Source organism: Melozone crissalis, unplaced genomic scaffold, assembly GCF_028551555.1.
Source record: "Melozone crissalis strain CALT ecotype California unplaced genomic scaffold, PUWL_Pcris_2 ptg000016l_1, whole genome shotgun sequence".
NCBI classification, from domain to species: domain Eukaryota; kingdom Metazoa; phylum Chordata; class Aves; order Passeriformes; family Passerellidae; genus Melozone; species Melozone crissalis.
The window spans coordinates 27,727,741-27,754,398 of NW_026535794.1; the positions used below are offsets into that span (position 1 = coordinate 27,727,741).

Sequence of the window (26,658 nt, forward strand, 5' to 3'; positions counted from 1 at the left end):
AATTAAATGAAAAATTGAGTCTGCACTTATTATGACCTTGGCATGTTTTTCTGAGTTTTTGGGGCAGTTAAGATTATATAGAATCTGCCCTTAGCTATAGGCATCTAATTTTAAATCCTCAGTTGCCTGTGTGGTAAGCAGAAGTGGATGGTGATTCCATTCTGATGCTGTGGGCTCCAGATCTCAGTGGCTGGAGTCTCAGTGTTACTGGTAAGGGAAGTGTCTGAGCACATCACACACTTTGCCCTTACTGGAGTGCCCACTGAATGAATTCCAAAGCTGTGTCAGTACAGAATTTTGGATGAGACACAACCAAAGACTTGCCAGTCAGCAGTCATTAAATGTCAACATTTGAAATAATTTTTCACAGAAATCTTTTATTTCTACATGAAGAAAACTTTATAGGTACATATTTTGAGCCACTTTACATTGTTCGGTACTTTTTTTGAAATTAGTATTCTTGTTTTGAAGTGTCGTCTTGTCACAGTTGCCTTGTGTGGGTTGTATCTCTCTAATCCACACCTTGCTCTGTTTTGATCTGGACTGAGTTGTCTGTCCCAAATGGTGGAAGTTTTACAGCTTTTCTACCTTCTGCAGTAAAATAAAGAAGCTGCTGGGATAGCACTGGCATTAATTGAGATTTTGCTTGAGTGCTGATAACATGACTTTGCTTTCCCAACTTACTGTTTAAACACTTTGGAAATGCCAGGACAAATTTCACAAAACTGTCTTGTTCCATTTTATGGTACAGGGAAATCCTCAATTGAAGGAATCTCTGTAGTATCGAATTTCCAGGTATTTTGATTTTTAAAAAATCACTGTCTTTATGGGCATCTTTTTCTGGATTAACATCACAAGTTTTGAATATGAACAAGTTTATCTCAGTTGTAATATATGCCATTTAATAGCAAAGTTCCCTTAGCTGCTTTTAAATAACAAAACTTAAATTGTTTATGGTAAGTACATGCAGCATTAATATTTTATATTTATAATCTCTGATGTTTTCATTCTGAGTCTGCTAATGACAGAAATTATTAAGAGCAATTTAAAACACAGTACTTTGAGGCAAACAGCAATGAATAATTCTGAATAAAGTAATCCAGATTTAAATGATTCTTTCCTGCTGACCTGTAAGTTAACTTTAGTGACAACATATTTAAAATTACAAATGTCAAGTTACTGAAGGGCGGTTGCTGAAAATCAAAGAATATTCAATTTTCAGTTGTTAATTTGGTCTTATTTTTCATGTTGAATGCTGACAATAGTAAAATTATCTGAGCAGAAGCATTGAAAATAAGTTTAACTATGGAGGCCCATTTGGAAAAAAAAGTATAAAATTGCTATTTTAAAAGCATGTAAAATATCCTACAAATTTGTGTACTAAGATGTTGATTTTAATGTTTGTTTCCTAGTGATTATTGAACAAACTCAAGTATGTTTGAAGGTTTAGAAAGCTGATGAAAGCACAATGAAAATATAATTTAATGTGACATTCCTTGTCATATGCATCATGCATTATAGAGCAAACAGGTGAAAATCAACATTGTCTTGGCAAAAGTGCCTAAATTGATTATAAACCTTGTCTCCATTTTGCTGAAGTTTAAATATGTTTAATTATTCCTTAAAATTGAGTTATTAACTTGTAATACTTTCTGTGTAGAGTCAAAAGTAATGTGATTATTACCTAGATTTCCAAATTATGTGTAAGTTTTCAAGACAGCATTACTCTGATGGTGCAAGGCATGCACTCCTTGTCTCTTGCTGCTTAAACATGACGAGTGAGGACCTTAATACTGCCTTCATTGGCATGCACCATTATACCGCCTTATTTATAATCTTTACACAGCTGCATTCAGGAGGGCATCCATAGCTTAAAATTGTCCAAGTTTGTAAATGTTCTTAGGACTAATTCCAGAGGCTGAAAGGAGTAAAATTGGCAGTTAGTGTGCTGCTGTCTGATCAAACTCCTTTTTTGGCTAGTTTTAACTTGCAGTGACCTTGAATTGTGTAATATGTAGCTGACACATAGCCCATGTTACATTAATACCTCTAATATTACATTGATAAATTCCGTTTTCAGTAGCAAATGTTTTTTTCCAGATTTTGGCACTGCTTATGGCTTGTGGAATGTAGAACACCTCAATTACTAGATGCATAGTTAATATATTGTATTAAATAGATAAGGTTTTACATTTTTTTATAAATCACCCTTAGGGAAATGTGAAAGAGAATCCTAATGGCAATTAAAGTATTCTAAAGAGCCATGAAATAGACTAGAATTTTCCATTCCACTACGTTCATTGCTACTAGAGTGTTAAATCTTGTCTAAAAATCTTCCAAAATAGAATGTTACTAACATACACAGATCAAAATCTGCAGAAGTATAAAGGTATAGATGTGTTGAAGTGGCAGGTTTATTTGCAGTGTAGCAGTATTTAAATCTGTAAAACAGTTTAAAATAGAGAACTGTCTTCAATTTGAAGCTAGTACAAATCACCTTCAAGGAGGACCCAAACAGGAGAATCATTATACTGTTAGCTTCTTTGGAATTGAATTTATGATTGCTTGTGCTTCTAAACTGGTCTAAGATTTTTTTGATGAGTTGTTTTTTACTTCTTCTGAGGTGAACACCAGCTGCTTCAGAAAAAGTTTTAAGAAACCATAAAGTAGACAGTGCTTTTCTTTATCATATGATAAATTGCTTCCTAATGTGGTGATTTTTTCACATAAAAACAAGAATTTTCATGGGTTTTTTATGTATTTATGTTAGTTGTGTCTGTGTGTCAGACACAAATTTTGGGTTACTGGAATAGTCTCTGATTTCCTTCCACATTCCTTCTAATTTACTTCCCTTTTTGTACAAGAAGGAAAGAGTGATATTGTCACCTTGTGGCAGTTATATAACACTGGCAGGTTAGTAATGCTGCTGTTTCAAAGATAAAATGTAGTGACTGAACCTGAACTCGTGCACGTTGTATGTAGTAACTTTAAAGGTGCTTGTAAACCTTTGGTTTTTACTGGTACAGTCCGTGGATACCCCTTGTCCTCCACATTGGTGGTATTAATACCTTTTTTGCCAACTGCAGTACTGAAAAAATTTCTAGTTCTTGTGTAGAATCATAAGAAAGATCTGTTGTGTACCAGTCATATGTTGGTATATGCTACAGCTTTATGAGCATTTGCCATATACCCATTGTACTAAGCTTGAAGTTTTAATTCTTGTTGCTCCTCAGAATCTGTAAGGTATTTTGCCTTCCTGTTTTGGTAAAGTTCTTTATTTTTTTTTTTAGTTTTATCACTTGGCTTCTAAATAGAGCACATTTTAGTGCTCAGTGAGTGATTTTAATACACTGTTCATATCAATATTCAAATTACTAGTTTTGGGAAGTTTGTGCAAAGTCTGTAAGAGATTTGTAATTGTAGTGACAGTTTTTTTAAAAATAAGACTTACCATACTCAAGTGTATATATTTACTTTTTGGCTCGTTCTATAGATTTATATTCAAAATGTGAAGCTATTGTCCTAAAACTGATTAGTGTAGTTGCATGGCAGTGGTTCTGTAGCTAATGCTTTAAATTATCTCCTGTGATACGTTTTTGTTGTTAGGAATAATAGATTAATAACAAAAACCTTCTGTTACCTAACATTGCATTTTAAATATATTCTCTTCTAGAGAACTAGAGGACGAAAACGAAGCTTTGTGCCTGAAGAAGAAAAAACTGAGGTTGGAATATAGTGCTTTGTTTCTTTGTTTTTTTAACAATTTCGCAAAAAATTAAACTTGGGGCTGAAGTGTTACTTTCCATGCCATAATTGAAAATATTTGCTTTCCTTCCCTCCTTTCCCCTCTGTTCCTTTCTTTTTGCCTTCTGCTGTGACAGGAACGTATTCCCAGAGAAAGAAGGCAACGACAGTCTGTGATGCAAAAGAAGCCCAAGTCAGAGGATTTAAGGACTGAGTGTGCTACCTGCAAAGGCACTGGAGACAATGAAAATCTAGTCAGGTAGGTTTGATACTCTGACCTTATGAGGAGTTAAAGTCCCATCTTTAACACTTTGTCATGATTAAAATGATGAAAATGTACTTTTTGAAAACACGATACATTTCCTCCCCTTATTTAGAGTAACATTACATTAGAAATACTGACTTGATTCGCTTATTGATCTGCCAAAAACATTTATATTTTAAATAACTAAGATAATCTGGTTTTCTAACACAGGAGAATTAATTTGCTCTCATCAGGGTGAATTGTCAATGTTTTAGAGCAGGTCAGAAAGATAAACCAACATTTTAATGATATTAAAGCTACATGAGCATCCTAAAAGTAATTAAATTAAAATAATCAACAATTTTATGAGCTGAAATGTGGATTGTGAAGAATTTATATTTTTAAAAAGGTATTAATGCTACCTCCATTAATGCAGATCATGAAAGGGTTTGATAATCATGTTTCTTATCTGAAAAAGAAATGAAAAAAGTCCATTGAATGATGTTTTAGTAGGTGCAGAAATCTAATTAAAGTATAGAATAGCTGCTGTTAAATAGCTACCATTGACCACAACTCCTGCAGATTTTTTATAGCTCACATTGTAGTATCTTTGCAAAGCTATAAAAACTGTTCACAATTCTTGAAAGAAGAATCATGAACATTATCAATGAGAAAGTGGGTTTAAAATGCATCTACAGAGATTTCATTAGGATGATCTTATAAGGTCAAATTTAAAGAAGTGTATTGTACTTAGGTACTGTATGCTTCAATGAGATGTTTCTGGACAAGTTCTTCTCTTTAGGTCAGATATAATTGTTGCTTTTAACTGGTAGGAGTACTCCAAAATAAGCACTTTAGTTTATTTCTGGGAGTCACAGTTATGAGAAAGGTCAGAGTCACTAATGACATAAGCAAGCAAGACACAGCTTTATAATCAGGATGTGTCACAGGTACAGATGCCTTGTACATACTCAGAATAGCTGGTTTTAGTATCAGCCACAACATATGATTTACCATAGCAGTTGATAAAATTCCAAGGTTGTGTGCCAGAGTGTATTTGTATTTCCAAATTGGAGGCAGAGTGCCTGTGTACAAGCTCATCAGTAACTGTGACTCTCATATACAGACAAGCCACTGCTGCTGGGAAATCTTAGATCCTGCTCAGAACCAGACTGTGAAACAGAGGGGGGTGTTACAGGGATTGCTCATGCAGTTCTGCTGATGATGACTGGTGGCAGCAGGTTTTTATCTGCCCGTGACAAGATAAAGGGCTTTCTTAAGCCCTATGGTTTACAAGAAATAAAAGAGACAGGAAGACTATTTTGTTGTGGGAAGGAATCTTGGTAAAACATGTGCTGTGTTTTACTGTGAAAAAGGCAGTGAATTAGTTTTTTTCTTCAAGCTTTTTTAAGAAATGTTAAAAATACCCCACTGGAGGACATAAATGATAAGATGACAAAATGGCATGAGGAGCTGGATGTTTAAGTTGTGATTAAAAATAATGGTAGAAAGAACTGCTGTGTTTTGCTTACTACAGGAAAAGATTTTAGGTGCAATTTAGATGGGCCAGAAATAAACATATTACATACCAATACCCAACAGGTTCTCTTAAAAATCACCTTCATAGTTAGGCCAAGTAATTACTAAGTACTGAACAGTACTCCTGCATAGGAGAAGGAGTTTATGTTCTAATCCTTTGTTCATAATTATCTGAAAAATATTTCCTTAAGTCTTACTATTTTCTCTATTAATTTTTAAAAAATATTTAAATTAAAACTTCCTTTTCTTCACATAATATCTATAAATAGCTTGAACTTTGTCCAGTTTAGGTTACCACTGCTTCTAAAGAGCTGTGGAGGCTTACTTTTAATAATTTCTAAATTATGTTAACTCTGCAGTCTAAGATGTAGGGGAGTGACTCACAGTGTTGCTATGTCAGAGAAAGTTTTCAGAAGCTTCTTTTCTATTGCATCATCACAAAGTGATCTGAGTGACGCTGTGCCTGCACTGGTGCTTTTTTTCTCCCTGTTCCATCATGCAGGACTCCTTTGTGGTGGTAGAAATAGTGTTTTAAATGCAAGATTTTAGGACTTCTTGCAAGCAAGAAATGTTAAGGAGGGAAAACAAAGTATTTTTTCAATAGCTGTTTGTTTGGCACTATCTGTTAGTAAAGCCCAAAATTTCTCAGATCTTTATTATTGTCTTTGTTCATCGCTAAAATTACTGGATTTAATTTTCCCTCTTTCTAACCCATCTGTAACTAAGATAAGGGGGGTTGTGGTTATATTTTACAAGAGATTTTTCTGAATATAAAAGTTCCTCACTAACTTAAGCACAAGTGTGCAACTGGTGAAACTGCAGATTTAGGAAATAGTCTTTAAGAGCCTTCTCTCTTTTTCTGCTGTCTGTTACCACAAACAGGGCTGGTTAATTGACAATTGGGCAATCTGCTTTTAAAAATTGTAGATTGTTCTAAAGTTTATTTGGCCCTCACTCCAGAGTTGCTGTCTGAGTAACGATTAGAGGAGATAAGGGATTTTTTCATATTTCAAATAATGCAGCAGAAATTTATAATTTATAATAATAATAATTTATTTACCAATGAATTTGAGGCAAAAAATATAATCTAACTAGTTCTTACTGTATGACTATTGGAATTGGTTTTTAGTCACAATTTCAGGTGCTTCTAAGTAGCATTGGGTGGTTAAGGGATTAATTGCTATATGTTCAGTGGCTTTATTTAACCTGTTGTTCATATGGTTTAAAACCAATAAATATGAAAGGATTTATTCTTAAAAAGTGCATTTCATTCTGATGAATCATGCTCTATTAACTGATGGAATTATGCCTTAGTGACTATAGTGATAAAAATTAGGATATCTTTAATTATAAGCTTTTGTCTAAAACTTATTGATTGACATATTGCATTTATTTATGCTAATAGTTTAGCATATATATGTATTATAGACATGTCAAGATAGTGCCTATTTAATCAGGGATGTCAGATAATATAGATAGGCTCTTTCAGTATAGTAGCATGCACTAGAACTGAAAGGTTAGATTTTGTGGTTTTGTCCACTAGAAAGAATCAGTCTTGTGATAATTATGTGATGCCTTTTTTTTTTTAAGAAATTACAGTGAACTTATTTTATAAATTCTTCTATACATGTCTGTGTAAATTCCATTGAACTAAGTAAACCTGCAATTTTAATCTTTTACAAGAATAATTAGTGTCAAGATTTACAGATCTAACAGTGAAAAGTTAATTGAAACCACGTACTTAAATGAGGCAAAGTTGAATCTGTAACTGTCATTATAAATAAGTGAGAAAGCTGTAGCTGTAATTAGAGGAAAGCGTGGATTTTGACTTATCTTTTTACTCAAATGACCTGTCACTGAGTTTTGAGAGAAAGAATAGTAAAAGATGGAGGTTTTAAAATACTTTATATTTGATGCAGATAGGTTTGATATGGGGCAGGCATAAAGATGCAGCACTTTATAAAAAGAGAAAAAAAGTAAATTTTCTGAGAAACTCAGAAAATAATTTTAAAGATTCTCTTTGTTTTTAGAGCTGACCTTTGCTGTTTGTTTCAGAAGGCATTTAGATATGATGCTTCTATTTTCATTTTGTGACTATTTAAGTCATATATATGATTTAGACATTTAAAAGGTTTCCTGAGTGCTTAATTACAGTCTTGCTTGAATTGCTTAGAATGATAGATCTTGCAGAGGAGTTGCTTTATTTGTAAGTACCTCCCGTTTAGTTTTTTGGGGTTTTTTTTTTTTTTTTTTTTTTTTTTTTTTTTTTTTTTTTAATGAGGCTGTAGTTCACTGATGCAAATCTTTAAAAATAGCTCTCCAATAGTTCTCTTTAGAATGTCACCATATTTAGTGGAAACATGGATAAAGAAGTGTCTTTCAGATGGCTCAATATGTGATAGGGAAAACCTGCCCTCCATATGGTAGCATTGTACAGACAAAGTGCTTCTAGCACAGTATTACTGGATAATCTGCTTTGGTAAAAGGAAAAATTAAGATGAACTTCTGTAATTTTAATGTGTAGAATAGTTTTGTAAAGAAGAATCCACAAGCTAATCCAGTTAAAAAATTTTCAAGAGAGGACCTCTAAATGATTTCACTTATAAAGAAGTGGCCTCTTCTCAAAAAATAATCCAGTTTTCAACTGCTCCTATTAAAAAAAATTAAATACCGTATCTGTTGTTTGCTTTAAGATATGCCTGAGTGATATTTTGGAATGTAGTTCATTAGATAAAATTGACATCTCAATAGTAGATTTGAGAGAGGCAGAATCATTCTTGTATGGGCCAAAATCAGGTTAAGGAAATCTCTGAGAAATATTCAATTTCTTCATCCAAAAATTTAGAGCAAGCATATTGTAGTGCACTCTTTTGTGGTTTTGTGTATTGAGTTTTTCTGCTGTATTGTCAGTTAAGTTAGAATTTTCTGTTTCATTTGCTTTGCAGTAACTGAGGCAGAATTATGACTTCAGCATTACAGAGAGAGTACAAAAGATGAAGGTCATGTATTTGAAAGAATAGAAAATAGAATTTGTTGAAAACATAGATTTGAGTGCTGGTTATAAAGTATTCAAAAAACATAAATCTGCAAAGGAAATTATCAAGAATGTATGTAGTACTTATTTTTAATGCATATATTTACTAGGAAATAAGCTAAATGTAAAAGTACTTATTTTTTGCAATATACTCTTACTTTTCAAGCAGTCTAATGTGTTGAACATACAGTCACTGTATCAAGGCAGACAGAGAAGGTGAGAAGAAGGAAAGGAAAAAAAGAAAATGTATGCAGTTTCATATTTACTAAATAAAAAAATATGGAGGAAAATTAACTCTAAGGTTGACTACAGTATGAGTTATCCAATCATACTATAACTGAAAAATCTTTTAAAGGTGTGTGACCTCTGTAATTCTGGTGCTACAAATGTATGTATCACAAGTTTAGGATGGTAATTTATGCTGTGCAAAGGATTGCATGCTTAGCTGCACACAGTGGTCAGCTTTAATTCTGCTTTTGACAGAAAGTCTGTTCTAGACAGTCTGTTTTGAATCCTCTGGAGGTATTCTGTCCAAAAATGTCTCTCACCAGATTTCCTTAATTGTATTTGTCTCGTATAGGTTTATCTTCACATTTTTATTTCTTACATTTCCATGCAAAGGAGCATGCCAAACTTCAAGTTAGGGATTTCTTCCTTATTTGTTCAGCTGTTAGTTTTGAATCTCTTCATGAGCCAAAGTTTATTCCAGAACAAGTACATTAATTATTCATGACTTTAAATGCATTGCAACGCAATTCACAGTCCATCATAGTGATTGAAAGCCTATTATTTACAGCAGAAGTTCAGGACCACTAATGTAGGGATTAATCACAAGGAAAAGGTTAGTTAAGGCACAGTTTGCAGCAATCTTATGTGTTACAGAGGATTACAAATGCATTATTTTATTGGAATAAACTAAGGGAATGAAAGAAAATGTAACATTTATTTGTATAGTTTACTTCTGCTATATCATTTACTGGGATTAATTCTGTGAGTTAACTTCCTAATTGCTTGACTTACCTGTTAGATCATTTTTTGCGTAATTTGTTATTGTATTGCCTTCTGAGAAGTGTTTCTTTTCTATTCTAGATAGCAGGATAGTACATACAATGACAAATGTGCATTTTCTTCACAGAGGACTTTATTCAAACCAAATTTGCATTGCATTGCACTTTCCATAAATTCATATGCTAGGGCAGACATTAAAAAAAACCCTGTAGGCATTCTGAAGCTCTCTTGCCCAGTGCCTACAAGTCAGTCATAGGTCTGGTAATAAAACTTGTACTGCTGTCATTCAGGGCTTCTCTAGAAGCAGACTGCTGGGTGCATTTGGATTTGGGCTGTGCAGCTGCCTGAAGCTGCTCATGCCTGGAACATTTGCAAAAAGTGCATGGCAGACCCTTGGGTTTTCTGTTGATTAGGCATCAGTCCATTTACCTGGTACCTGCTGGATTTCTTTAGTATGCTTGTTTGTTATATTCCTGAAATGAGACAGAAAAATCTGAATTGAAGCCCAGGTTACTATTTTCCCTTGATTGTTTTGCTGCTTAACTCTTAGGAAAATTTAAACAATCTAAAGAATAGAAGTTCAGGTCTTGGTTATTGATTATCTTTTGGTTTTTGATGTGTATTCCATCTCTGGTTTGTTTCTTGATACTGGCCTGCCATGCTTTCTGATCAAATGCAGGTACAGCAAAGGCTGCTGTAAAATTAGAAAGTGATTCCCCCTGTACACTCCACAAAAGGGGTTTTTTAATTTAGTTTTGGGGCAGTTATTTAGTGACATTTCCTATTAATACGCTGGGAAGAACAGAGGAAAAATGAATATTTGTCTTTCTTCAGTGTTAGGAAAGTTCTGAAACCCTGTTGGGGCATTATTGTGATATTTGATGAGGTTTGTTGGTGTTCCTCTTAGAAGTGAGTAGGAGAGAGCAATGTGAGCATTCCCCAATGGTTTTTCTTCCCTTTTTTTCTGGGCTGTTTACTGATCTGTCAGTCAGATCTTCTTGCAGTTAATACTGGGCTTTAGTCAGTTGAAACTTAGTGACCAGTAGAGGTTTATTCTCCTCAGGTATTATAGTAATTGTAATTGTAGTTCTTAGTATTGATATTGGAAGTATGTTGATACAGAAAGCTTCTGTACCAGTGTCATGGGCTTCAGAAATATGCAACAAGATAACCACTTGTAAATAAGAGGCTCTTTCTACAGGTTTACTTTGTTTTCCATTAATAAATAATATTTTACCATTTTTTCATAATTGAACTTTTAATATATGATTATCCTTTTTTTCCCCTTCAGTTACAGCTGCTTGACCAAGTCTTTACTGCAATCATGGGTTTGTAAATTACAGCTTGAAACTCTATTTCGCAGTTGTAATCTGTTCCCCAGACAGCTATATATCTCAAGGTTAAATTTATTATTTTTCTGCTTGCCCTAGGAAATATATATATCAGAGACCTTTGCTCCTTTTCTTGTATTCTATAACTACTAGGATTTATAATAATTTATAAAATTAAAAAATACAATATAGAAGTTCCTGGCTATAAGTAATGAGTGAATGCTTTAGATGAAGCAGTCACTGAATGAGCTGTTTTTTCAGAAGATTAAAATTATTTCATGAAAAAAGATAGAAATTTTGAAATTGCAGTTTGTGATGGAAGATGAGACACTGATGACTTATCAATTATTTCCCAGTCTGGTTACCAGTAGTAGGTTATGACTGCACAAATACCTACCTGGATGGGGTCAGCAGCTTCTTATTTTTGTGGGTATTCTTATGATTTTTTTGTTACATCACATTGCATCAAATAATTCAATTCTGTTGGGATTTGAATGTGTCACTCACTTTTTCATTCTGGCCAACCAGTTTCAGTCACTTTCAGTGCAGCGAGCTTATCCACATCAGAACATGTCATAGTACAGCATGCTCAGAAAGCAAATGTCAAATTCATTACCAATTCAGTTGTTTTGCATTGTTAAAGTGAGCCATTGCTTCATAAGCACCAAGACTGAAATTTATAGTTAGAAAATTTATGACATGAGAATTTTCATGTCCAGGTAATAAAATGATGTGGTAGAAGACTGTGGCAGGAGACAATAACCATTTAAATGCTGTGTTGCAGCATCAGTTTTGACTTGTCACAATTAGTGTCAAGTGAGCATCTGTGCAGTCACTTTTCTGAATTAAATATCTCTTCACAGAACTGTAGTGTAAATTATGGGCTATTTGAGAAGGAAATCTTTATATGCAAAAGAATAATGTTTACTGTTCCACTTGTGTTTTTTTACCATTTTTGTTACTGCTGCCCAGTACTTCTCCAAGTCTTTGATCTGTGGTTAGTTACTCTGTGTGGGGTTTTGATAGTAGGTGACCTGCAGTTTGGGTGCAAAACTTCATCTACAGTACTCAAAATTAATTTTGTCTTGAAACAGTGTGAGAGTGGGGGGTTTGTGTGTTTTGGGGTTTTTTGCTCTACCCAAGAAGCCCATATGTGAAAAGGAGCTAGAGTACAGTGATCTTAAGGATATTGAGTCACTTTTTTCAGCATTGACCAGAGCTATTCTTCACATTATTAATATGGCATATAATACCATTATATGGTTTTAATTGCATTAGTGGCAATAATTTCATTAATAAATCAATGCAGCACAGTTGCATACAATTTTTTGCTAATTTGGGTGTAAATTAAGAATCTTACATATAGTAGTATTCCCTGAGAGGCTGAAGATAATCTACATGTATTTGGGATGTTATTGTTTTTCGCTTAAGTGTGCTATAGGCTGAGGTATTGCAAAGCTTCTTACTGGAGAAAATAGTTTTAAACAGTTAAAAAAACTAAAAAGAACAATAAAAACCCCATTTAGCCATAAAGCTTCTTCAGTGTTAGAATATATTTGGTAAACATGGTTTTTTTGGCAGTGTAAATAACAAGAAAAACCTTGTTTTAATATTGAACTTTATTTTGAAATAGCTGAAATAATTTACATATAAAAGCATCTAAATAGATAATTTGAGAAATGTGACATTAATATCAATGTTCTTATAAAATGTCTGGTTTTTGGGAAAAGGAATAGAATTGTAGGGTTTGTTTCCTATACTTCAGCATGAATTTGATGTCCACTAGATTTGGTCTACTTGTCTTACCATAGTTCCCTGCTAGTGTGGTCATTGAAGTTCCAGATGGAATAATCTAGACTAATGGCTATTACTAAAGTAATACTTTTTCTGTACGCAAAATTTAGGATTTGGTAAAATAGAATTCTATATTTTTCATTTCTTTTTCTGCCTTTTTATTAGTTTTGTTCCTTTCTTTTGCATAATTTTAAATTTTTTGTGGATTTTTTAAAATTAATTTTCACTTCTTTCATCTGTGCCATATACAAGGTTGGATTCAGATTTTGCTTTGCTTTCAATTAGTAAAACTGAATCTTGTTTACAACAGCTGAGACTATTGCTATTACTTACACTGTGTCATTCCTTAACATTCTTGTCTCAATGAAATTAAATTTTTGCATCTGATTTGCTTCAAGCCATTTAAAATGCCAAAGACAAGATTCTGTATTAAGATAGGAATTCAGTATCACTGAATATTTCAAGTAGTACTTCATTACCTCGTAACAATCTCAGTCTTCTTGAGATTTTTTTTCCTAAATATCTACCCTTGAATAGATTTTTTCGTATCTTGTCATTTGAATAAGTGTTTCTTGAATATTGTCTTGTGGAAATGAGAAACATGCAGTTTAAGAATTTTGCCATGCTGTCTTGGGTAGAGTTATAAAGTCACAGATAAATATTTAAGCCTATCACAGATTTCATCTTAAAAAAGGCCTAAACATTCATTTAATTCTGAGAAGAAAGGATATGGAAAGGATATGCAAGAAAAAAGAAGTAAAGCTCACATTTTCTTCAAGAATATGAAAAAGCTCTTAGTGAAGACTAATATGTTTCTGTTTTTCATATCAGTGGTTGTAACAATGCAAAGGTCAAGTGTAAATTAATGTGCAGTGCTTTGATTAACTAGCTGAGTTCATCCCATTCCCTCCTGCTCCTTTCCTTACCCAGTTGTCAGTTAAAGCACATCAGTATTACTGCACTGCACGTGCACTTACTGCTGAGGAACAGGAGCACTGAATCCCTCTAATTCTGACTTGGACAGATCCCTTGGACATATGATGTGATGTTGTATTAGGGAAATAGTCAGTAAAGTGTAAGCTGACTTTGGAATATGGTGTAGTAACTGACTTTTACCATTGCACATAAACAGAGTAATTATTCTAAATCATAGCATTACTTTCAGATGGATAACCACTAAAATCACTGCACTGTGGTTTCCTGAAAATGCCACAATCCTTCAACTGCCAAATTAAGCCCAGGGAGAACAGCCATCGGTAGTGCCTGCACAGTTATGTAGAAGGATGAGCCCTGAACCAAATGAAAAGATGTTCTGGAAGAACAGTAACCTTTCCCATGATGTGCACATTTTCCTTTGCATTTCTGACACAAAATGCTGTGAAATGATTTAATGTTGACATTTTGTTTTGCTGACTTTTTCCTTTCTTATTAAAAAGAAACAAAAGTTGGGTTAGGAAAGTAGTGGGAGGGTGGCCAAGCATTTGAATTCTAATACAGAAATCTCTGCTTTAAAGTTAAAACCAAAAGCCCTCTAAATATACGTTGTTTCTGACATTGGATTGTACAGATTTTGGGGGGAAAAGAAATACACTTATCTCCGGCATCAATATTGAACACCTTGATCTGTAAGATTAATTTATGTTGCTGCTTTGCAGTAATTACACGCCAAGTATGCTAATTCAGTAAAGTATCCTTTCTAATTAACAGTCACAGAAATCTTACACATCAGCTATATAACACAGCACATGCAGCACAGTTATTTCTGCCTGTCATTTTTGATGTATATTGCTAGAAGTGATTGTAGAAGGGAGCAAACCATGGGCAGACATGATACAATGAAGGGTCAACACTTGTCACTTGGAAAAGGATAAAATTTTATTGACTGAGGAAGCAGAGAGCTGCTCTCCATTCATGCTGTACAGGAGCTTGTCTGCATCTAAAGTAATACATGTAAGAATACTCGGACAAAAGAATTACTTGTCTAAAGTGTGGTTCATGCATCCTTTGGCAGCTTTCTATTTCGTGTTTCAGAGCTGATGAAAAGCCTTGCTTGTTTCTAGCACAGTATACAATTTTATCTTTGAAAAACACAGCTTTTGCTTTTGTTTTCTTAAGGATGTGTGAAGTTTTCTTGGCACCTCATTTATTTTATCCTTCTCCCATCCAATTTCAATGTGTTGGATGATGGTTCTTGTCATTGGAAGTTAATCGGTTTCCATGAGGCGGCATCTGTGTTTATTTTCAGTGACTGCAAAGTCACTGAAAATAAACAGAATTTTGTATATACAGTTAACTTACTTGAAAGAAAATGTGTATGTTGGAATATATTTGTCACATTATTTAATCGTTGACCAAAAAAGCATGCTGACTTTGACAAATTCAAAGTAGTCTTAACTTCTGGGAAGAGAACCTCAGTTCATTGTAATTTAAATATTTGTAACTAGAAGTGAAACACTAGCAACTAGCTCTCTCCTTTTCCTGAAAACTAATGTGTACATTTGGATTTTAAAAGTAGAATGTGTCTTGGAAAAACTGCATGGCATCTGGTAGCACTTCAGGACTTTCTAAAAGCTTCAGCATCCTACATATGCTAAACCAGTTTTGAGGAGTTTGTTTTTGTTTTTGAGAGGAAGCTGAAATGGTAGTGATAGCCAAAGGTGAAAGTGGTACCAATACTTAAAAGTTGAAGAATCACTCAGTTTTAGCATGAGAAGTAAAAACAAATATAATTCAGTGATATTAGTGGACTGATAGTTAAATTATTAAATTCTAAAAAATATCGTTGTAATAAAGACTAAAATAATTGCAAAAATCCTAATGGCAGTAAGCTAAACAATAGAATTTGTTGGCATTTATTTGACCATAATATGTAAACAATAATTTCAGAGCTGTTTCGTGCAAAGGACTATTAAAAATGAAATAGATGTTATGAAATTGTTCTGGCAGCCTCTAGCTGTTTGCTAACAATTTAATACAGCAATAAAAGCTAGCATAGCAGCACCAAAATTGCATAGCAGAAACTTGATTATAATTTGGTAAGAAAATATTGTATGGATTAAAATGCTCACTTCAGTGTAAACTGTGGCCAGAGTTTATCCTTGGGTTTAAAAATCTCATAAATTTGAATAGCTTTTTAAAGTGTTCTTGTTAGTAAAAGTCAGAGACAAATTATGCCTTGTGCTGATGTTGCTGCCTAGGGAAATAGAGGAGAGGAGTTAAATCTTTTATTCTATAAGTATGCCTGTATTAAGCCTTCCCAGGACTCAAAATGGAAGTCTCTTTGGACCTTTTGATATGGACTTCTTAGTTAGGCATTCCCATCTCTGTTCAGTGTTCCAGGTGAATAAAACATAACGGCTAATGGATGGGACTCATGCCTGCATTGTTGCATCTCACTGAAAACATGCTCGTTAGCACAACCAAGTCTGAGACTTGTCTCAGACTTGACCCAGACTTGTGGTTTGTGCCTGGAGAAAGACAAATTAAAGAAACAAAAAAATTCATCTCTAAACTCTGTCTTTATGAAATTGTGAGGTCCATTGTAATTGTGAATTTCATTCTCATTTCCTTTTTAGGGCTATTTCTGAGGGAACAGAATCTATATGCATTTCTGAATTGTCTGTCCTCTAACTTGTATAGAAACTCTGACTACATGAGGAGATTTGTGGAAGAATTTTCTGGAAGTAAAATGTGCTTTATAAGTGTTATTGAACTTGGCACTAAGTTGATGGAATAGAGTATTCCATCTGCTGACTTAATTGGCAGGAGTCTGTGCAAGTCCATGGAAATTTTTACTTGGAACCTCAACTGGTTTTAGGATATTTAAATTATATTTCTATTTAAATTATTTGTATTTCTTGAAGTATTTTTAGAAAAATGGGAAAATATAGAAATGCTGCTCAAGACAGAGCTTCTGGGAAACTGAGAAAAGGAAATGAGGCAAAACAAGGGCAGAGAGTAAATGATTATTGAATGGAGGAGAAACGAGTTTTCAAATCCTGTAAATCTTGAAGTCGTGAACAAAGATCTGAAAATGCAAAAATTTCACATGAAAGCTAGAAGAGATCCAGTCTAGACCCTGCTGAGGACAGCTTCCTGGCAGTGCATATTCTGTGTTAACATTTCACAATGCAGGAATTGAGAAAAGGAAAAGTTAAGTTATTTGAGAATGGTACAAAACGGGACAAAAAAGATTAGCCTTGAAAACGAACAGTTGATTTTTGTACATGTTCAGAAAGAGTAACAAACAGGATTCAGAAACAGCATAAGAAATAGTGGTAAGGGTAACCTTATTTGTTGAGCTGTTTACTTCAGGATTGAGGACCATTTCTTAATAAATGACAGGAGGAGAAAGGAAGTTTTAGATTTTTTTCCCTTGATGAAGCTTGTAACTGCCATAGTGTATGTGAGTTTGTAGAGGGATGTTTAAAAAGATCACTTGAGGAAAAAGTACTTAACTGTCTTCTTTTGAAAGAAAAAAGAAAAATGTAATATCTGTTAAGAAATTAAGGTTACTTGAGTAAAATCAGTAGTGCTAGCTTTAGTAGTTTTATTGAGTGATGAGAACAGTAATATTTATTTGAAGTGTCTCTGCATTTTGGAGAGAATGTGCAACTATGGGTATGTAAAAACTGCAAAAGCAGCAGTTTAATGTCTGAAAATGCAGAGCAGATGAAAAGAGGAAAAATAAAAGTGCTATTTTGTCATAGTAAAAATTGTTTAAATTTACATAAAAACAGCCTGTCTGCTAGTATCTACTGACAGTTCTTTTAATAACACTTGCTGTGAAAAAGAGATAAGAAAACCAGTGGGCTTTTAAAACTCTAGTGGTAATCTTAGTTTTTCACATTAAAGAACAATAAGTAAACTGCAGGACTTCAATTTTCTTTAAATTTGAAAGGTTTTCTAAATAATTTCTCCTTTTATTAAGAACAGAGTCACAGAATGCTTGAGATTGGGAAAGACCTCTGAAGCTGGTCTTGTCTGAGCCCCCCAAATCAAAACAAGTAAAATAGCAGGTTACTGAGGGCACTATCTAGTGGAGTTTTGAATATGTCCAAGGATGGAGTCTCTGCAACCTCTCTGGACAACTTGTTCTGTTGCTTGTTCCTCCTCAGAGTGGAAAAAAAAAACCCAAAGCATTCTTATATTTAATAATCTCCTTTATTTCAGTTTTTCTGCCTGTTGCCCCTTGTCCTTTCCCTGGGCACCCCTAAGAAGTGTGGCTGTCTTTCTTCCCCTAACAGCTGTTTTAAACACTGAGGAGCTTCTTGCTGAGCCTTCTCTTCTCCAGACTAAATAATTTCCAGTCTTAGCCTATTCTTGTGTGACATTTACTCCAGCCAGTCATAGTCCCTTTGTTGGACTTACTCCAGTAACTCCATTATGTTTTTTGTACTGGGGACCCTGAAATTGGATGCAGGGTTCTTGGTGTGATTCCAGCAGTGCTAAGTCAAAAGAAAAAGTATATTTATTGTCCTTAAAAATAAACCATTTAAAAAAAATCTGTTATATATAAAAGGTAAAATTTAGTTTGTTATGAAAGAAACATTTTCCTGTAGTCAATATAGCAAGCATTCAGAACACTACTGAAGAATGAGAAAGTAATTTTGCTTATTAAATTCATGTCTTGGGAAAGTCATGTCACAGCTGTAGTTTGTAGTTGTAGTTTAAAAACTGAATTCATTGAGCAATATTCTGGAGAATTATCAATGCTAATGTTTACAGTTTTCCACTGGAAGTTGCATCTTATTGTGAGGTTCCACTATGTAGGTTCAGGTAAGATATCCACAGTTCCACTCCCTTCCTCTGCTCTCTTTGAAAAGTCCATTTTTTAAATGCACTTTTAAATTCACTAAATTAGAATATCACCCTAGCAATAGCTTTGAGGGGTCGCCTGTCAAATTGTATTAAAAAAAGCTGTATCACCTAACCTGGCAGCAGACTGAGACACCAAACTCAAAAAACTCAACGGGCTCTTTGCCAATTCTGCCAACCCCAGAAAATCATAAATAATGTCACAGCTAAAATTCCAGACTTAGCTAAAAAAGAAGTGCGAAGTACGAGGAGGGAAAATCTGGTGGTGTTGCACTAGAAGAATAAGGTCCCTCATGGGGCATGGAGAACATGAGGGCAGGAGGATTGTCAGCCTTTAATATCCTTTGCATCCCTTGTTGTGGGTTCTGGAGTACCCCACAAAGTAGGGTAGTGGGTGCAGTTTTTACACACGCTAAGCATTAAACTTTCTACTCTCTTAATTCGAAGCAAAGCTGGGAATACAGCAGCTGGCTTTCTGTGGAGTGATGGAAGAGTACTAACAGCAAGATTTTTTCTTCTAGTTCCTTGGAGACCTGATCTGAACAGTTTGTGCCATGAATTCCTAAACTACACCAAAACTATTGTGGCCTCTTTTTCACATTGTAGGTAGAAGCTTAGATCTCTGTATAAGCTTTTTTATGTAGTATATAATAATTATTAGTTAAGCTGTTGGTCTGCTTACTATAGAAAACTCAGAAAGTTTTAGCATGAAATACTTTTATGTTGAAAACTTTAAAAGGCTTTTATTTTGAAACTTCATGTAATATTATATGTATTTAATTCTGTTTAAATTGAATAAGAACTATTAAGTTCTTATTGTCTCATCCCCATTTCAAAAATACTTTAATATTTCATTCAAATCTAGTTTCACTGTTTGACAAGATGCCTCAAAAATTGCCATGCTTCCTCCATTTTTGTATTTAAATTTGTATAAAGTGTATCTATGGGTGGTTAATTTTTTCGTTGTGAAGATTGATACAACTCTGAAATTAAGAAGCACAGTATTTTCAGTGTAGATTAATTCATGTTCCAGATTTTTGAAGTAGGTTTCCTTTGACAGTTACATGTAGAAAAGTTCATGTGAAGCCTGGTAGGTTTTATAAGTTAAATTGCTAAGGTTCAAAATATAATTTTAGTCGCCATAAACAAAATAATGAGTTGACAATGAGCTTAATACATACTGTTAATGAGTAAGTTGAAGAAAATGAAAAATATTTAATATTGCTGTAGTTGTCTTTTTCAGTAGCTTGAGTGTATTTATGTTTTCTGCCAGCCCCAGAATTGTGAATGTTAATAGAGTCTTACGTGTTATTTTTAATTTCGCTATTTTGTGAGACATACGCATCATTGTCATTGTTTATACAAATGGCAAAACAGGCAAAAGAATTCCTTCAGTCTTGGCCGCCAGACCTTTGGGAAAGGCAGTGCCTCAGGTTCTGTTGGCCTTTGTATTTGAGACTTTGTGTCTTTGTCAACAAGGGAAAAAATCTGGAATTAATTAGAGAAGTCATTGTTGAATGAGCTAAAAAATGTTTGGGTTTTTTTCAGGAGGACATTTTAATGAAAGTTTGGTTCTTCTTTTAGAATGTTAGCTTCAATTCATTTGTTTCAAATTCATGCTTTGATTTCTGTTTCTGAATTAGAGAAATCTAACCACTCAGTTCCATCAAGAATGATGGATTATATGTATTCTAGACAGTATTCTATACAATGACTATGTTAGGAAATACTGACTCACAGCCAGCAAAAGTAGAAATGGGGAAATGATCAAGCAAAATGTCCATGACTGGAACTTAGCAAAGTTCCACTCTCTGGAATTTTTTAACTAGTCTTGATACAGATGAAAGTTAGCTACACTGGGCAGTGGTAATAATTGTGGTACCAGACCCCATTTTCAGTTTCTTATTTTAAAACTTGGAAAAACTTGTAAAACTTAAATCACTTGGACTCAGAATTCTTCATGTCTCTTATGTATCTTTTAGGCTGGATGTTTTCAGGCAAAATTTTTAAGGTGAGATTTGAGTAAATGTCGTGTCTGCCCAGGTGTCCCTCTCCCCATACCTTTAAGAAGAAAAGTGAATTGAAGTCTTTGATCAGTAAATTGAATTTTGGCAAAGACCTCCCTTTCTTTCCCGAGGACAGAGGAGAAATTTGTTCATGAAATCTGAGAAAAAGGAAGCTTTGAAGGATGTTGTGATAGAAATAGTTTCAGAGTCCTGGTATGGCAGGTTTTAGATCATTTGTCATTGTGCTTGGTGTGCTGTGGGATATTTGAGTGTACTTATCCCTACAGTTGGAGTTGCTACAAGACTTGCAGGGAGCAGAAATGTAGATTGAGAAGAAAGATGTTAAGGACAGTATCAATGACTGGTAATGCTGCACTAGGTGATAAGAGTAAAGTGGGGCAGTGAGTGTTGAGACATGTGTCACTTCCCTTCTTTTGGGTCATCTTTTGTCATTGATGAGAGATGTGAGCAGGATGTGCAGAACTCAAGAATCCACAGCAGTCGTTTGTGGTGAGGAGTAGCATTTTGCTAGGCTAAGCTTCAGTATGAATATCTCACCCAGTGCTGATGTGTGATGTAGCTTTGCTGGTCAGGCAGTGTTTGGTAAGGTGAAGATATTTCAGCCCCTGCTGCTCCTTGGACCAGGCTGATCCTTATCTAGCTGAATTGCCATCCTCAGATTCTCCACTGTATTCTCACAGGGTTTAATGTTCATGGGGTTTTTTTGTTTTGTTTTTTTTTTTCCTCTTGAGCCGCTGCTCTGTATCATTTCATATCAACAGGCATGGTGAAATTTTTTACTCACCTACCAGAGTTTAGCATTTGCACTATACACTTGTTTCTTCAGTAAAGCTAAGCCCAAGTCTTGCAGATGTGCTGCATGAAACAGGGTTACAGACAGACAAAGCTTAGAGATGTGTTTGTCTGGTACAGCCCAGTATGGAGATCATGGTGGGACTAGGACTAGAGAAGGACCTGAATGTGGATAGTAAATGTAAAAAAATAGAATTTAAATAGTGTGCAGAGGCAGCAAAATCCAGGCTATTCAAGCTTCAGGACTTGTGCAAAGTTGGACTGATTAGAGAAAGACACTGAAACAAGAAAACCACCTAGTCAAAGGAGGGAGGATACTGAAACTGTTTAAAGAACCAGTGAGGGATAGTTGTGGATAGGCATCCTGTGTGAAAATGAGAAGTTTGCTATGGTCAATACAAGTCAGTGACACTGAAATGGGGAGTGGGTGACTGGAAAATAATATCTTAGTAAATTTTTTTTCACTACTTCACTGTTACAGGTAGCAGAAGATATTTATTATGATTGCAAAATTATAATAAAACATTTACAAAAGTAGCAAAGAAATATTTATTAAAAAGAAAAAAAGTATGAATATCAAGCCTTAATGAAAAAAACTGTGCTAAAGCATAATTAACATTACTTATATAGTTACAGTTCCAATGTATTTATTTTGTATACTTAAAACTCTTTATTCTAAATGCAGACCAATGTTGATATACAACTTCATTAATTAATTAATTAATCCCCACCCCTCATTAAAAAGGGGTTTTTTTCTGAAGTTCCATGTTTTGTTAGACATTTTCCTTGATGCTACATGCTGTTGTTCATCTATCTTGACCTATTAATTAAAAAAATAAAGTAGCTGAGTAGTTTGGAATATTTTCATTTTTTCCATTTTCCTCTGTTCTCCAAAAATGAGTACGAAAGGAGATATTTCAGAAATTAGTAAAGTCTAGTCACAGATTCAAGCACTTTGTAGTTTTCTGAAATTGAGTTCTTCAACTTCTTTGTTTCCATCATTTTTACCTTTTGTCTGCCTGTCATTCTAATGGGTTGATAGAGTCACATTCTGTGTTATTTTCTTCTAGAGAGGAAAGAATACTGAAAAGGAATATGGAGGAGCAAGGGCATTTCACATTGACTATGACCACTAATAAGACAAAATGCTAAATCTACCCTGTAGTTCCAAAGTCATGCAGGATGATAGATAATATTATTTTTATTTCATATCTTTCTCACAAATTAAAGTTTTAAAGATAGAAATTTTTATAGATGCATTGTTTGAAATGCATTTAAGCCTAAGCTTCCTTTTGATGGTTTTTAAAAGTTGTCTAAGTTCTGCCTGGACTAAAGATCTGACATTTTTTAGAGGGAACCAGTGTTACTGATCTGACTGAAAGTGCCCTACAACAGCACTAACAGAAGTTTAGGAAAGTGGTGAAATTAAATATCAAATGGAATAATTTGATTCACCTTATGCCCAGCATGTTACAGGGTAGAGACATTCCTTCTTCCTACTGGTTTCATTTGGTTTAGGTTTGTTACGTATAGATTTTACTGCCAGAATATAATAAGACAGAATATAATAAGAATATGTGTATCCAAACAAATTATTATTTTCCTATCTACAAAGGTAGTTTTCTCTTTTGATTCAGTTGAAACAAACTTCATGCTTTATCTAGACTAGGTTATTGGTGGACGTGCTGAAAGTAATATTCACGAATACAGTTGTGTATGTGGTAATGACATTGCAAAAAATCTGCATAATGTTTTACTTGACTTTCATTTTTTGTCATGATGAAATAATTTTCTTAAGGGTCCTTTATTGTATTATTTGAGAAAAATTTTAAGTAAGCTTGTTACTAGGGACATCGTGGTATTTGATTTCACTGAACTTTTTTAGTTCTTTTGAAAGTGATTTCTTTAATACTTAGCAATGAGTTTCACAAACAGAACATGTTGTTGGTACACTGTTCCCAAACTTCTGGCATGGTGTTAAATGCTATTAATTAATAGGTTTTTGTATATAATACAGTTTATCTTTGTCATTGTTTTTAATATGTATGTATTATGTCTGAAATTTATTTGCATGCATTTGGCCACGGTATAGACAAACTGTGTTAAAACAAATGTTGTTCTAAGTATATTGTTGAAATAGTCCTTTTCAGGAATGCTTTTAGGGATTTTTAATCAAGCTTTTAGCTTGATTATGATATAACACAAATGCATCCATTCTTTATACCTATTGGTTAACTTCTGGCTTCTTCTGGAAAAAAAACTATTACTAAATTTTGCATGCTTAAGGACTAGTGTGAAAGAAAATCATAATTCATTTTTTGTGCATTTTCAGAAATAGTTCATTTCCACTTAGAGACTGTTATCTTTATAGAAAGTTTTAATACTGAAGACTGAAAATTAACTATGAAATTATGATGGAATATATGAAATGTTTGCTTTGTAAGTTAAACTTTTCTACATCTGTCAATCAACTTGAGAAATTTTTTGGCCATTAAAAAAAGGTCCAGTGTTAAGGTGCTTATTTTAAAATGCAGGTATTTGTATGAACTTTTCTAGTGAATGCACTAAATTTCCCCTGCTTTTGTTTTCTTACTCTTTATTTTGTTTGTAAACACATCTGTGAAATTATTCCTTAGGCCACTTTATGTGTAAAGGTTTTATTGTGGACTTGTAAATATAAATGAATAATAATAGTTTTCTGTGGGGTTTTTGGCTTTTTGCTTGATTGGTTTTTTTGCTTTTTTTTTGTTTTGCTTGTTTGGTTGGTTTTTTTTGGATGGCTATCAAAATGCTTTAGATATGCTTCCAGTTAAAAAACTTATGTGTATAACCTCTTCTGGCTTTTATTTGGTGAAATGTTTATAGTGTCTAGGTTTCAGTAGAATATGAAATCATCTGTCAGTCTTAAGAAAAGGGCCTTTAATATGACTAGTGCCATTGAATTTTAAGATGGCATCAAGGACACAATATTTTACTATTTGTGCACAACAAGACTGATTATAAATCAGTTTCCAGTGCCTCTTATAGTGCACTATTGTCTTACATAGAGCCAGATACTATCTGTAAGAGGGTTGGAAAGGAAATTTCTTATCCCTTATAACTGACAGAAATCCACTACTTAGCCATGCACTGGGCATCACAGGATTTTATTCAGCATCGTGGCTTCCCATCCTGACTACAGGAACTGGCAATGTTTTCTAATACTGGAAATGAAAGTTTTTAGAATATCAAGAACCAATTATCATAGCTTCTTATTTGTTTGTTCCCATAGAGCTGATACATAAGTACCCCTGAGCTCACTGCACAATTCTTTGTGCTGTAAAGGCATCTGCTGATGTCCCCTCTAAACTTCTAAGCTGCAGGTTGTGGCTGTGAGCCCTTGTGGTGAGAGCCCTCCCTCTCTCAACTAATGAGAGCTTGGTAGCACTGTGAGCCACAAAATCACAATCACAGAATATGCTGAGTTGGAAGGGACTCTTCAGGATCATCAAGTCCAATCCCAGCCCTGCACAGGACCATCCCCAAGAATCACACCAGGGGCCTGAGCATATTGTCCACACTTCTTGAACTCTGCCAGGTTTTGTGCTGTGACCACTTCCCTGGGGAGCCTGTCCCTGTGCCCAACCACCCTCTGGGTGAAGAATGTTTTTCTAATATGTAACTTAAACATCCCCTGACAGAACTCCAGGCCATTCCCTTGGTTCTGTTACTGGTCACTAGGGGGGAGATCAGTGCCTGCCCCTCATCTTCCCCTGACAAGGAAGTTGTAGCTGCAGTGAGGTCTCACTTCAGTCTCCTCTTCTCCAGGCTGAACAGACCAAGTGACATCAGCCCCTCCTCGTACAGCTTCCCCTGAGGACTCTCCACCATCTTCATTGACTTCCTTTGGACACTCTCTAATAGCTTAATATCTTTCTTATGAATTGCAACACCCAAAACTGCCCCCAGCACTCAAGGTGAGTGCAGAGCAGAGCAGGACCATTCCCGCCTTGCCTGGCTGGCAATGCTGTGTCTGATGCACCAGTTCTCTCCCCCGTGGCTCCCTGGGGTACTTTGTTACTGGACAGCATCTACAGCTCAAGCTATTGCCTTCTGTTGACTCCAGCTGGCTTTCAACATATTCAGCCTGCCTTGTTTTCTGGTACAGGAAGGTGCTGTACCAGGCTGATAGAAAAGCCTTATACTGGACACCTTTGGGTGTGTTGCAACCATTGCTCTTCCCTCTTTCACAGAGCATGTCATTTGTCATTTCAAATATGAGCAACCCCTCTGCCCTTCTTAAATTTTTGCTGAGTGCTCTCAGTTACTTTCATGTATTTGACAATGGATCCGTTGATCTTTCCCAGTACAGGGACAGGGCGGACCAACCCATGATTTCCTAGGTACTGCTTACTATAATTTTTTATTGTGTATATCTCACCTCTTTAAGATGGGCTCATCTTAGGGTTTTTCAGTTTTCAGAGTCCTGCCTTGGCTGCAATGGTGTTTCTTAGATTTTACACTGGAATCTGACAGCCATAACAAACATCCATTTCAGAAACACTGAATAATTCCTGTGGACTGGGATATATCCAAATGGACTAGACCCTTACTTCCTGCTTTCCTGCTGTGAGCTGTCCTTCTCTGTCCCATGTCACACTGGTAGGCATGGAGGTCTCAGGCCAAATTTTCACTGTGCTTGTTGATGGATTGAGCTCAAAGGCATCACATACATATAGCCCCTTCTGCTTTATTTCTCTGAGCTCTGAGTAAATTTTCTTCTAAAAATGCCCCTTTCATTGGGCAGCCTTCCCTTTCATGACAACTTCCTGCAAGCTTCAGCCTAGCAGTGCCTTTGACAAGCCAGTACTTCCTCTTCCAAAACCATGATACAGCTGTCTGTGGTCTTCCTTACGCAGAAGTGGTGAATTCTTCTGTAATTTTAACCCATAGCAGTGGTAAGAGATTGTACTTACACCTCATTTCGTTTCTAGATTCAATGTTCCAATAAGCCATAAAGTATCATTAGTGTCATTAATATTTTCAATCTAATTTATAAATAAAAGTGGATCATAATTGATTTCTTAAGCATAGGAGCACAGGTTTTGACGTGGACTGTGATATACGGAACTTGATGAAGAGATTCCCTGGGATCCTGTGGAGACTTTTGAATGTCTCACAACAGAACTGTTACAGTTCTAAGGCTTATGGGAGTGGGAGTTTTGAGAGGCAAAAACCCTTATAAATATGTTGAAGAATTATTTACTTTGAAAGGAGGAAAAAATGCCCATCTCCTAGCTCTGAATCTGTGTTTTATATTTGTACTTGGTAGAGGAGCAGAGCAAGAAA

The 26,658-nt window shown here is 34.8% G+C and overlaps 1 protein-coding gene across 4 annotated transcripts in view; it reads left to right on the plus strand.

The window, feature by feature from the left end:
• Positions 1 to 26,658, plus strand: part of PHF14 (PHD finger protein 14) — a 160,712-nt gene that overhangs the window by 63,969 nt on the left and 70,085 nt on the right. For all 4 annotated transcript variants that reach the window (XM_054273575.1, XM_054273576.1, XM_054273577.1 and 1 more), the window contains 2 exons: positions 3,674 to 3,724; positions 3,882 to 4,003. In XM_054273575.1, coding sequence (XP_054129550.1) covers positions 3,674 to 3,724; positions 3,882 to 4,003 — 173 coding nt within the window. The remainder of the gene's footprint in view (positions 1 to 3,673; positions 3,725 to 3,881; positions 4,004 to 26,658) is intronic.